Source organism: Xyrauchen texanus, chromosome 43, assembly GCF_025860055.1.
Source record: "Xyrauchen texanus isolate HMW12.3.18 chromosome 43, RBS_HiC_50CHRs, whole genome shotgun sequence".
Lineage (NCBI taxonomy): Eukaryota > Metazoa > Chordata > Actinopteri > Cypriniformes > Catostomidae > Xyrauchen > Xyrauchen texanus.
In genome coordinates, this window is record NC_068318.1 from 18,539,757 (window position 1) to 18,554,514 (window position 14,758).

General features: G+C 37.7%; 1 protein-coding gene across 1 annotated transcript in view; it reads right to left on the bottom strand.

Annotated features, from left to right (window-relative positions):
- The window catches only part of LOC127635889 (periostin-like), a 30,172-nt gene extending 21,151 nt beyond the window's left edge, over nt 1–9,021 (bottom strand). Inside the window, exons 1-4 of the mRNA XM_052116160.1 lie at nt 8,854–9,021; nt 8,065–8,163; nt 2,204–2,268; nt 1,120–1,277 (exon numbers count right to left, since the gene is read on the bottom strand). Of these exons, the coding sequence (XP_051972120.1) occupies nt 1,120–1,277; nt 2,204–2,268; nt 8,065–8,163; nt 8,854–8,972 (441 nt within the window). The 5' untranslated portion in view covers nt 8,973–9,021. The remainder of the gene's footprint in view (nt 1–1,119; nt 1,278–2,203; nt 2,269–8,064; nt 8,164–8,853) is intronic.
- Between the last annotated feature and the right edge of the window lie 5,737 nt (nt 9,022–14,758).

Consider the following 14,758-nt stretch of genomic DNA (forward strand, 5'->3'; position numbering starts at 1 on the left):
TGTAAACTTTCAGACAAGTCTTTGTCACGTTTATTGTTTGTCTTGACAAACTTTACTTATCTAGTTATTAATGGCAATTTTTCTATTTACAATAAGTATAAATAGTGCAATACGTCCAGTCAGTGCAACTATCACCCTCCATCTCTACATTAAAGAAATAGGATCTTATAACATTTACATTTCATTTTTCAATTTTTCAATTATCCCTTAATACAAAAAGCTAATTACTTCTATTTACACTATATGTGAAAAGCATCTACCACTACTTACACTTAGTGCAAACATGATGTTATTTGTTGCTATTTATACTTGGTGCAAACTATATTTAGACTAGTGTAAAAAGCTTCAGTCTTGTTTTTATTAAGTTCCATTGAGTGCTCCAAGGCCTCTCTTAAACTGATAGTTCACCCAAAAATGAAAATTCTCTCATCATTTACTCACCCTCATGCCATCCCAAATGTGTATGACTTTCTCTCTTCTGCAGAACACAACTGTAGGTCCATACAATGCAAGTGAATGGTGATCAGACCTTTGTGGCTTCAAAAATCACATAAAGGAAACATAGATGTTTTGAACAAACATCTTTTATTCAGAAGTGATATGATAGGTGTGGGTGAGAAACAGATCAATATTTAAGTCCATTTATGCTTGAACTTCTTCTTCCTTCCAGTAGGGGTCGGTATGCATGAAGACCGTGAATCACCAAAGACAACAAAAAAGAAGAAGAATGTAAAAGTGATCTGTTTCTCACCCATACCTCTCATATTTCTTCGAAGACATTGATTTAACCATTGGAGTCTTATGGATTTGTTTTATGCTGACTTGAGAGAATTTTGGAACTTCAAAATTTTGGCAACCATTTACTTGCATTGTATGAACCAAAAGATCTGAGAGATTTTTCTAAAACTTTTCATTTGAGTTCAGTAGATGAAAGAAAGTCATACACTTCTGGGATGGCATAAGGGTGAGTAAATGATGTCAGAATTTTCATTTTGGGGTGGACTATTCCTTTAACTTCAGAAGGAAGGCTTGATACTCACATCTTTGATCACTCATGTAAACATAACATGTAAATACTGCAGCTGAAATGACGTGAACATGGTTTAGTGTATGACTCACTGGATCTAACAGTTCCCAGGCATCATCGCTTGGTGCAAACATTGTGTAAGAGCCAGCTCCTTCGATTTCTTCCTTTAGTTTGGACTTCTCGGAATACTCTTGGGTGATCTTGGCGTTCACCAGACCAAGAGTGCCATAAACACTGTCAATAGGTGCCACTGGTTAAATGTAAAAATAAATAAAACACATTTACTCTCAAGCACAGTTTTTAACATTATATAAATAAAAATGTATTTAGCATAGTGGTACAATTACAGCCATCTTTTCAGGCCCTCTTCACATGATGTCATCGTCAAGTCTAAATTCAAGAGTTGCTGAGGTTCATTAACCACATGTATATGCAAAGCCAGCAGGGTCTGAGTTTTGTTTAGAGAACAAATGCTAACGTTGTCCTCCACTGAGCTCCTAATGAATTACCTGACATTTAATCTAAACAAGAGAATTTCAATTTAAATGTACAATAATTGCTGGAGTATACCTATGTAATGACCATATAATTGCAAATACTTTATAACACATAAATAGGGAGAAGAGTTTTTTTAATTATATTTATTTCTTTTATATATTAAATTCAAAATGTGAATGTAAATATGTAAATACAAGTGGCTTTATAAGATTTTTTTTTTTAAAATCTAATAAATATCAATAACTAATAACTTGTTTACATCCAAATGTGGAATTAATTATATTGCTCAAAGTTACCTAAATTTGGTGTTTAGATTTGGGGGCCAAAATATACTCACCTTTAGGAAGTGGTGCTTCTGAATGCAAGCAACACTATTACTATTGCTCATATTTAGGATTAGGGTCTTTATCCTTGGGTCTTCACCCTTTTTCAATAGTATTAAACATTAGTGCATAACTCATATCACACTGTTTTAGTTATCAATAATACCCTAATGATAACTCAAATTGTTGCAGCTTGATTAGGAACTATGTGTCTTAAGATTTTTGGAACAACCACCCAGAACTCTCGAAAATCATGGCAGTGATACACATTTTCTCAAAATAAAATAAAAAAATCACAACACAAAGTTTCTTCAGAACATGTAAATATAAAATGCTGGAATTAGTGAATGCAAACCTGCAGGGCACCCACGCTCCCCGTCTAGCTTCATATAACCTGGGCAGCACTCATATAAAACCACCCTGCAAACAATAAACAAAACAGATTCAAAGTATTAAACATTGTCATGATCACTGTGTAAAATGCTGGATTGAGATTATAATTGCCTCTGTTATACCCGTTATAATAAATGATATTTCCAAAATGAGGATATTTCCTTATTTAAAATTATATTGCATTTACATTTGGTTCATATTCGTTCCAGAAAAATCTTTGTTCAAATTCCTTTGAGTGTCATGTTGATCCCATGCTATATTATCCCAATGTGACTGATTATCTTGTAAATATATGCAGCTGCAGTGTCTTTTCTGAATCAAACACATTTGTTCAACCATCTGGACTTTTATTTGGAATTTTTTGTGCATTTTGTCCAATAGACACAAAATTGTTGGGCACAATATGCACAGCTACAAATAAGAAACACATATATTATACACAAAGATGATTAAATTATGAAAGATAGTACCACTCTGCACACATTCAAAGGCAACAATGTAATCAATATATCACAGCAAGAGCATTGGCTTTTTATAATTTAGGTTCTCTTCACAATTCTTTCAAAATGCAACTTTTTGTGTCAATAAAACATCAGGGCCCATATTACAGAAAACGTAATTTAAGATCTGATAAGTTCAAGTTTGGTTTGTGAAATCACCATGGTGCTTACAAAACAGATAAGGTTCTAGAGTTAGGATGTTTCTCTAATACGGTCCCAGGTTCAAACGTATTGCGTCAAAAGCAAGTCCTCACAAATTCGAGTCAACATAAGAGGGCAATGACCCAAATCTTGTCTGTAGATGTTACCCATTTAGTTCACCCAAAAATAACGTCTTTTCTCACTGGCTTTAGTTACCATGCAGCTCTGTCAGCTGCTGTTTGTCATATAGTAGTATGACAGCAAACATTCTCTCACTCTATCTCTCACCATGATAGGGTTTCCACACACAGACATTCCAGCTGCACATAGTTCATCCCTTGACATTGAACAATGTTCCCAGTGTCAGTGAAGGAAGTAAGCCAGCAGGACCCCTGAGAGAGGCAGCAGGCACAAGGGCTGACTTTTACTGTATGGCCAGCAGAGAGACAACAAGCTGGGCAGCTCTGGACCGTCTCCTGCCCAGAATGTAGTCAGGGGGAACTGAGGGAAAAGCCAGGCAGTGCATATCACAGCAGGAGTGAAGTCATTTATTTTTTATTCTGTTGAGTCGACCTCCCAGTAGACAAATTTAAAAGTGTTCTCACATGTTTACAACAGTGAGTTGGTCATAACCGAAACAATGGAAGTGAACAAGAACTATTCATTAATTAAAAGATTTTCAAGGCCGCAATATTCAGAACAACAGCACTCTATCTTGTGACTCGTGAGACATTATACATATGCAAATAAATAAGGCAACACATTTTTTTTAGAACTGTCTGCTCTTTTCTCACCTATATAAACTACATGTTACTTTTAATTGATCCCAAGGTGATTTTATAGTACATATATGAAGTCTGTTCTATTTAATTTAATTTGCATTTTATTTTCCAGCAGGGTCATGACTCACTAAATATGGTCCTTTTTAACTACTGGGTAGGGATGTGCCTGGCTTTGTAAGTGTGTGGAGGGGGCTGTCAAATACTCCCTCACTTGCCATATCTATATAAACTTACTGAGCACTTTATTAGGAACACTTGTACACCTACTTATTTATACGATTATCTAATCAGCCAAATGTGTAGCATCAGTGCAATGCACGTTGTCTGCAGATATGAGTCAGGAGCTTCAGTTTATGTATATCAACCATTAAAATGGGGATAACATGTGATCTCAGTGATTTCGATCATGGCGTGATTGTTGGTGACTGATTTCCTGGGATTTTCACTCAGAATCATGGCAAAAACAAAAAAACAACCAGTGACCGGCAGTTCTACAGACAGAAATGCCTTGATAATGAGAGAGGTCAACAGAGAATGACAAGACTGGTTCGAGCTGACAGAAAGGCTCCGGTAAATCAGATTACCCCTAACAACTTATCAGCTCCAGAACAACAAATAAATCCCATAAAGGAATGCAGATGGGATGAAAAGTTCTAAGCCTGCATACCTTGCACATAAAATGAAAGACAGGAGAATGTCTACTGACAGAGACTCCAGCCGCTATAGCAGCAACATAGATTTTAAGCATTGCTGAGGCAACCCCAGGCCCAATAGGCTCCTGCAAATTGTAAAAGCATTGTACCGACAGGGCAGTGAACTGGATTTTCCACTCTGCCAAACCTTCTCCTGATTTGTTCCATAATCTGAGGATGTAATGTCCACTCTCTGGGCACCAAGCCCTGTCTTGACAGGACTTTCGCCAGAATTCAACTGGCCCGGAACATGTACAGCTCGTAGAGATAGCACATTGTCCCATGCCCACAGAAGAATGCGACTTGCCAGCCTCAGCATGGCATGAGAGCGCACTCCTCCCTGGCGACTGATGTAGGACACCACCATCCTGTGGTCCGACCGGATGAGGACATGCTGTCCTGAATCTCTGAGAGGAAAAACTTTAATGCCAGCAGCACCATGAAAATCTTTAGATAGTTTATGTGCCAATTTTGCCACTGGCCCATCCAAACCCCATAGGCTGGACAACCCTCATATACAGCACCCCAACCTGTAGAGGAGGCATCTGTCATTATCACCTTGCAGTGACACACCTGTCCCAATGGAACACCCGACTTCAGAAGGCAGTTTCCATGCTAACAGAGTTTGGTAGCACCCACGCGTCACTTTGAAGAGAGGGAACGCATGCATCAGTGGTTGAAGTCTCTTTGTGGAGTTCATCCAGCGCTGAAAAGGTCTCACATGCACACATGAGCCCCAAAAGCCTGTGAAATGTTCTCACAGGGAGAACGCATCCCACTCTGAACATCGCTAAACACTGGCATAATGACAGATTTGCGAGCTGGAGACAGGCATGCCTGCATTGCTTGTGAGTCCAGCTCCACTCCTAGAAACTAGTATGTTGCCCTGGCAACAGAACACTCTTATCTAGGTTTACATGCAGCCCTAGTTTGTTCAAATGGCTGAGAACGAGATCACAATGCTGGGCAGCCAAAGTCTCCGCATGGGCTAACACCTACCAGTCGTAGAGATCATTCAAAATGCGTATGCCTTGAAGCCTTAAGGGCATCAACGTTGCATCCAACAATTTTGTGAAAAGGCATGGTGCCAGTGCAAGTCTGAATGGAAGAATGCAAAATTAGTACGCTTTTCCCACAAAAGGGAATCTGAGAAAATGCCTGTGCGAATATGGAACACATTTTTTTAAGCGGCCTTCAAATCTATTGTCACAAACCAGTCCCCCCACTGCACTTGTGACATTATTTGTTTCTGCGTCAGTATTCTGAATTGACATTTCATTAAAGTGATATTCAAATGTCTGAAATCCAGAAAGGGACGCATGATGCCTGAATTGAATGACTTGCTTTATTGTCCGAAGTACCCAGCTCAAAACGCTCTTCAGCTGCTGCCAAGCTAACAGATGTGCAGACAGAGGAATTAATGCATGGCTTTTGCCTGCAGTGCGACCTGAAACCACAAGATGGCATGCTTGGTGTTCAGTTGGTGACTGTTCCAGAACCAGCGGCATAGCGGAGGGAACCTTCACTTCTCCAATACTGTGGCTGGTTGAAGGGAATTTTATCAAGTTTTACCTTTATTGTATTTATGCATAAATGATGAGCACCTAAAGTTGAAATGTATCAACAGCAGGGACCCTGACAGAATAAACCTTTTCCCAAGTATTTTGAATGGCGAAATGTGTATGAACATTGGGGGCAATGTTTATTGAGAAAACTGGTTCGTCACAACAGCCCCAGCATTCTTTATGTGGGACAACATGTGGTGTTTATGTTCACTGTGTTTTGTGTACACTTGTGCTTGATGAACATCAAATTCTGTTATTCAATCTTGAAACATTTGGTCACGGAGACTAAGGCCAAATTCAATCAGTTATAAAAAGTGGTCACTCTGAATGTATTTACAACAGAGAATAGCAGATAAACCATCTTGCCTAGCATAGAACAGGGAAGAATGTGCGAACAATTGAGAGCAAGTAGGTTTTTCACAATGGCCACAATTCTTTATGGAGGGACAACGTGTGGTGCTTGATGAACATCAAATTCTGTTATGAATTTTTTGAGACACTTGGCCATAGAGAAAGATAGGGGATATTTTTAATGTTCGCTTCCCAGCAAGCTGCGGGGGGAAACTGAACCATACTTTGGTTGTCGGATATTCAAGGCGTGTACAATGGCAAACTCATCCCGATACTGATCAAAGGGCAAACAGGAGAGAAATGGATAAGCTTATATAGTCCAATGTCATGGAATGAGGGCTTATTCTTCATTACACAGCAAGCCCATCAGGCTCATGCGTAGACCTATTTTTATTGTACATTGAGTTATATTACGCGTGCCCCAAGATCCTTGGTCATGGAGGCAGAAGCAAAACTCAAAACACCCTTGTGAACAAAAGCATCACCCTGACCAACTCATTCCCCAGCATGAGCCTCGGGGGCGGAGCCAATATTAACTGAAAGGCATTCCTTAACACGATGCACTTATTTGGACTGCAAAGCCAACATGTGTAGATTCAACAGCTGTCTGAAAAGAGCGACATCCATGCCGCATGGGTTCAATGCAGTTAAGTATTCCATTTAACACTCTACATCAGGAGTCTGGTTTAATAGTAAAGTCAAATATTCAGAAATCATAGATTCTAAAAGCTTATTTTAATGTTTGCCACTAAGTGGGCAAAGCTGTTTTATTCTCAAAACATTATCAACCTGTTTATTCAATCATGGGTCATGATGTGGGTCTCATCAATAGTTTGTTTGGCATCCCACTGAACACATGACTGAATAAAACATGCTGCATGACACCAAGGGCGTAGAATGGCTTGAATGTTGGGGGGGTTACAGTGTGAAGAGTTTACATGTTACATGTTTCCATTGATCATTGTTTAATTATTGGGGGGGGTCTATCACCCCTACATGACACTGATAAACATTTACTGCCAGATTAACATTTGCATACAGGTGAGGGATTTTACAAATAACACAAAGAACAAACATTTCCCTCTCTTGCTTGGTTTTGCTTGCGTATCCCCTCCGTGTGTGAATAATGTGAAGATCTATTGGGATTTTAATAAAGTTTATCACTGAAAATATTTGCTCGCAGGCTTGGCACTAAACAGCACGCGCAGCATCACGAATGGACACGGAGTGGCTGCATCACACTTTTCTTTGAGCATAATATTGCACTATTGAGAGCTACGTTTTTTGTTTTTGGAGAGGAGAGAGAAAGCTTGCGCACTTGAATGCATGGTTGCCAGATTGTACAAATTAAGGATGACACAAGGCAAAATATATCCATATATTTCCAAATCTATTATCTGGCAACCCTGAGCATATTAAAATCTTGTGGATGCACAACAGGTCCCAAAGCCATTGTGGATGCTTAGCACCCTCAAGAACCCCTGTAGAACCGGGCCTGAGCCCAGATTTTCTCAACATGCAGACAGTTCTCTGTGCCTGCCGTTGACTGTACTAAAAGAGCATAACAAAGCAGTTGTATTTCACAGAAGTTCAATGCATTCATGTTCGCTTGCGGTCAAAAGAGCAAGCTTTTAAAGGCAACATGGTCGACAGGGCACAATCCGATCTGAAGTGCAGAAAAACAAAGTATACACGAACCTTTACGGTGACGTTTGACCTCTGATCTGATCATGTAAGTAGGATGGTAAGGAACCCATCTAAAGCAGAGATGAGAAAAGCACTGCTGACTTACGCCTTCTTGCCGCAGATGGATTTCTTGTACCAGTTCCTGCATGTGCTGAAGTACTTTTTTTTGGTCCCCATGACATGTTGTAAAGCACACATATTGGGCCTGGAGAACAGAGAGAGGGAGGAAAGAAGTAACCCCCTGGCGAATGTTTGAGTGTAGATAACTGCATACATGACAGACTTTTAGAACTCAGAGGTGTTCAATTAGGCAGATAATTATAGTTTTTACAAATTGCTTTAAAGAACTGACTGACCACAGAACAAAAATACTTTTTGAGTCAATTTATGTATAGATAATCTACCATTTTAGATCATGTTGAAAATACATGCACTTCTGTTTTCACTTTATAAATGAAGCAAAACAAGATTATGTATAACTTAAATATTACATTTATCAGCAAAAACAAAAATGTTACATTATCTAAAAAATAGCATTTTGCATGACTAACCACTTTGTTCCCACGAAGGGCAGACATTTACCAAGACTTGGGGCAAAATGCTACCAAAAGTGTAATATTTTTGGTATATTTATAATATCTGGGCTAAAATGTTATTTATTTATTTAAAAGAATTATTTAATTTGGCTGAAAACTTGATGCGTCATGCTGTGTTTATGTATAGTTAGTAAAATGCCCTCATAAAGGTAGAAATGCCCCTGAAAATCAATTCTAGGGGGCAAATATTGCCACTTAAGTAAAACAATTATATGCATTACATATTTCTGCCACTGGATCCCATGCATCTCTTCTAATTTTCCTAGCAAAGGTGAATCTTTAAAACAATCAACCCTTACCCTTCTCTCTTGGCTCTGATGCGACTGTGAGAGACTATCTTGTCATATGCTGAACAATCCACCTGGTCCAGTGAGGTCAGTGCCAGGAAGGTAAAGGTGGCAGTAAACAAGAGTATCATATTGGAGTATCCCCTGCAGATCAAACCCAGTCAAAAAACAGAGGGAATGGGAGCAAGCTACAGGGAAGCCGCCTTTATAGCACCCCTCCCCTCTCTATCTCTGTCTCAAACACACACATTGACACATACACTGAGAAGGATTAAAAGTAAAATCAACCTGTTTCCTATGGAACCGCCCACTCCATGAGAGCCCTGCATGCCAAACCTTCTTTTACAATAAAAGCAAAAAGAGATGCAAAGGCCCTGAAATCAGCAAATCCTATCTCTAAATTGAAATTTAAAGGGATAGTTCACCTAAAAAAATGTATTCTGTAATTATTTACTCACCCTCATGTTGTTCCTAAGCCGTATCACAACCTTTCTTCTGTGGAACTCAACAGGACACGTTAGGGAGACTGACAGCCTCAGTCACCGTTTACTCATGCCAGATCTTTTTATTTTTTTCTCCAAACAATGGATGTGAATGATGAGTGTGTGCGTCATTCTACTGTTTCACGAAAGAGAGAAAAACGGGTTGGGAACAACATGAGGGCAGAATTTTCATTTTTGGGTAAACTATATCTTTAATGATTGGTTACTTGCTCAGTCAGTCCATTCTAAGCATGATTTCGCAGTACAGTAGAATAAGAAACCATAACTGTGCCAAAGAGTCTCTACAGAAAAGCATGGTTCAACAAGAACTGTTCAGCTCGATGGTGAAAAAGCACTACATTTTTAGGTGCATTTTATCATTCATACAATCATAAAAGCACATATTCTGTAAAGTTTTTAAACTATATAACAGTTTTAAACCTTTTACATGCAAACAATGCTTTACACACTACAATTAAACCTTAATCTTAAGTGACTCTACTTGACGATTAAAGCTTTAGCAGGGATTTAAACCAACTTAATCACTCACCACAACAGTTTTTCGGGTGCTCTGCAGGTTGGCCCTCAGAAACTGGATGTTTATTATCTGTACACTGCTACTGGAACAAATCAGATAAAAGTATAATGTCCAAGTACACTATAATTGTTCTTTCTCCTGCCAGTTTCTTTATCACTGGGCTGCTGTCCATATCTGGAATCAAAGGGTTTAGAAGGAGCTCATGGATTAGGCCTCAGGCAGCCCTTTGGAAAAGTCAAAGCCAAATAAAAAGTTTAAAAGCTCCCAAGAATCTCATCTGCATTCACAGCATTCTATCTGGCATGGAAAGGTGTGTTGGGGGAAAAGTGAACTTAGGAAAGGAATAATAGTGGGATGCAGTTTAAACTTTTATCAGGAAACAAGTTTAAGAGCTACAGTGATTTTTTATGTCTAATTAAACCAGGGGTGTAAAGTAACAAATCACAAGTACTCACGTTACTGTAATTAATTTAGTATATTTCAAGTGCTGTAACTGTACTTTTACTGCACTATTTTTCCACCATCTGTGTTCGCTACTTCCCTGTCCTGATTTTATTTTTATCTATCAACATGATTGGCTAGGGAGAGTCTCGTGACTCCTTTCAAATCAAATCACACCTAAAAACTTGAATGGCAGCTGAAGATCAGCACCAACTGTGGAGAATTCCTCAAGCATAGTTTACAGCTGAACATCTCGGCCGCACCTGGAAGGTCTTTTCGCAGTGAAAAAGGCCAATTGCATGATCCTGTCATGTGAGTTTAACTTGCTCAAGCCAGATATCAGCATTAATCCTGCCTCTAATTTGAAGAAACATATCGAGGTAAATTTCATATTTCTGCTTACTAGATTCTGTGTGTCTATAATGTAGCCTATCTATTTATCGCTGAGATTATTGAGCTGCTGTGAGAGATTAATGCAATGTTATCAATAGGGCTGGGCAATAAAATGATCTAGATGTTTATCGTACAAAAGAGAGATGTCATCGATCAAACTTTTGAGTAGTTTTCTATATTTAGCCTATGTTCTACATCAATAGCAAGAGCACCACTGGTTAGTTGATCTAGATGAAATATAAAAGATTTACTTTTTATTTCCTGACGTCTGTAGCTGCCTGCTCTTTGATTGACAGGCTTGAGTAGTTTTAAAATGATTAATGCAATAGAATAAAACGGTGACATTTTCTATAATAACATTTATAGTTTAACATTTAATAATACTGACCCCCTGATGTAGAGAGTGTGTTAATTGGTATAATAAATGACCAGGAAAGTAGAAATGATAAAAAATTATTTCTAATTATGATTAGCTTTATAAAGATTTACAGAGCAATACTTCAGGCAGAACATTCCACCAGTCACAAACTTTGTGAAAAATTGTGCATCATGCATTAGAATGAGAATGCTATTTCTGGGCTTAAAAGATACAAGAACTAAATTAATGTGGAACATTGTATCTCAAAAGGAGGACAATGTGGCCCCCCATGTGCTACTTAAAGAAATAATTCACACACAAATTAAAATTATGTTATCATTTACTCACCCTCATGCCATCTGTCTATGACTTTCTTTCTTCAGAACACAAATTAAGATTTTTAGAAGAATATCTCAGCTCTGTAGGTCCATTCGATGTAAGTGAAGGGGTGCCATCATTTTGATGCTCCAAAAAGCACATAAAAGCAGCATAAAAGTAAAACATACAACTCCAGTGGTTTAATCCATGACTTCAGAATTGATATGATAGGTGTGGGTGAGAAACAGATAAATATTTAAGTCTATTTTTGCTAGAAATTGTTCTCTCTGCCCAGTAGGTGGATTTATGCTTGAAGAAAGTGAATCACCAAAAACACAAGAAGAAAGTGAATGTTAAAGTGGAGATTGACTGAGCAGGGAGGAGAATTTGTAAAAAGGAATTAAATATTGATCTGTTTCTCACCACATAGGTTTTGCAACTCAGTACTCAATACTCACTAATGAGTACTTTTAAATGAACTTCTCTTTTACTCTTAATTGAGTAGTTTTTAGGACAGCTACCTTTACTCTACTCACACTACATTTTTTGGGAAGTAACAGTACATCTACTTGAGTATGATTTTTCAGTACTCTTTCCACCCATGAATTTAACCCTGTGTGTAGATCTACCTCTAGTGTTGGAGTGTTAACAGTACACCTCCTAAACAAAAATAACTGCTCGGTGTAAAGCTTTACAGGGCTAGTTGACTCAAAAACGAAATCCTGTATAATTTATCACCCTTGTGTTGTTCACCATTCACTTTCATTGTTAATTTATTTTCTCACCATACAATGAAAGTGAATGGTAACTGAGACATAGTTTCTAATAAGAAATGTGAAAAATATCAACTTTTCTCATAAAGTTCTCCATTAAGAGAAATAAAAATAAAAAAATCAGTTGCTGACATACAGTAAGAGTAAAGAATAATTCAGATAATTCAGTTTTAGAAGAAATTTGATAATTGAAATCTCTTCTGAAGACACGTTTGAGATCAGTAGGGTTTCTTTCTCTTAAGAAAAATGCAATACAATTTTCCTTCAAGTCTGGAATATTCACATTGGCAAACAATTCATTAGCTTATTTTATCAGCTACTAAGAAAATAAACATTGACAAGTCCTGTCTCCCATCAACTTTTCAACAATTTGCTTTCTCTGTGCAGTGGTGTAATGTAAGGTCACCTCCACAGTTGTGGATTTTGCATGCATAAAGAAATGTTCACACATTGGCACTTTCTGCAGTGCAAATGAGCACTGCTGCTCTTTCAAACTTCATTCAGGTGCCCCTGGGCTGCAGATTGGATTCTCTGGGGTGCTAATTCACATAAATTATAGATAAGCTTCTGTGCCATGATGAAGGACAGAGAATGTGAAACAAATTGGAGGGAGAAATCCGCCCAGAGTTTTGTGCTCCCTGCCTTACCAGGAGTCTGAGCCAATTTAAAATAATTTCAGATCCTTCAAATGAATAATAGTACAGTAGTTCACCTGTTGCTTGTTAGGATATGGCTTATGATGGGTCAATCTGAGGAGTCACATTAGTCTCAAATACATTACAATAGGACATGCTGTAAAATCTCATTTGAAATTCAGCTTTTTACTTTTATCTCTCACTTTGCTGTGCTGTTTGATTGTCATGCAAAATTTGCTTGTGCTTCTAAATAGTTTATAATGTACATAAAATGCAATATACACACCATGGTCTTTTTTGAATCAATATCTATTTCTTTGATTAAAAAAAAAAAAAAAAAAACAAACAAAAAAAACAAACAAAATGAGTACGGAAGGACTTTTGGTGCTCTATCTTTTGCAAGTCCAAAGTAGGTCTTGTGCAAATGTTTAACGTATACTGTGTAAGGATTTCAACCATGCACACATGCATTTTTAAACAAGTCATTATAGATGCCATTTCTTGCATAAACAACCAGTTGTTTATGAATTCAACAGTATTGAATACAAAGCTGTGTTTTGTTTTGCAAATAATCTAATAGTGTTCATTTTAATTTCTTGTAATATTTATGTTTATATTATACATAGGCTTTATGTTTTTGTTTCTGAAGTTCACAACAGTTCTAAGGATATTTTGTATGTTAATTTTGTTGCAATCACTTAAGATCTGTAGGAAAACTTCCTTAACATGCATATAGTAATTTTGCAAGTCTCCAAACAATATACTGCTTATATACTGTGTACACAGTATATAACATTATATAAATATATTCTCTCAAATATATATATATATATATATATATATATATATATATATACTAGTGTGTGTGTGTGTGTGTGTGTGTGTGTGTGTGTGTGTGTGTGTGTATTTATCACATTGTGGGGACCAAATATCCCCATAAGAATAGTGTAACGGGATCAGTGGAAAGGAGGAGGCGAGAACCGGCTTGATAATATAAATAATAGTTTTATGATAAACTTAAAAGACAACATAAACACACATGATGGACATGTCCGTTAACGATCTCTCTCTCCCGCACGATCCTCTGCAGTCGACCTTTATCCATCATGGAGGCTTAATTAGCCTAATACGGGACCGGGTGTGTAGGATCACGACCTGGCCCCGCCACAAATAGTAAAGCACGAAATTGTTGACGTTGTGGGGACATTTTGTCGGACCCCATGAGGAAAACAGCTTATAAATCATACTAAATAAATTTTTTGGAAAATGTAAAAATGCAGAAAGTTTTAGGTGAGGGTTAGGTTTAGGGTTAGGGGATAGAATATAAAGTTTGCACAGTATAAAAACAATTATGTCTATGGAAAGTCACCATAAAACATGGAAACCCAACGTGTGTGTGTGTGTGTGTGTGTGTGTGTTAATTTACGTTCATTTTACTTGCATAAATGCAACCTTCTTGGTGGAGTTTCACCCTACACATTTATCTGTATAAAAACACATTATCTGCACCCAGAAGGTTACTGTCACGATCCCCTGTTGTCTGCTCTGTTTCTCACTTGTCAACCCGAACTACACTTCCCACAATTCCCTGCCCTCATCACTGCCAGTTTCATTGTCCTCACCTGTGTTTAATTTATCATTATCCCTGTGTATTTAAGCCCTGTTGTTTGTTCATTCGTTGTCGGTCGTCAAATAATGTTATGGTTGTCCTCTATGTTTCTCCTGCCTGTGTTCTCCGTGGATGTTTCTCATGTTTATACTTTGTTTTCCCCTCGTGGATGTTTTGTTTGTTCCCTGTATTGTTTAGTTATTTTTAGTTATCCTGTTCACCATTTGTTCCTTTATTAAAAAATGCATTTAGATCCTCACGCCTCATCTGCCCTCGTCTGAATCTTAACAGTTACATTTTCTGACCTAGAGGCTCTAAACTTTCTAAACTAATTTCTTAATGTCTTAAACACTTCACAATTAAAAACAAA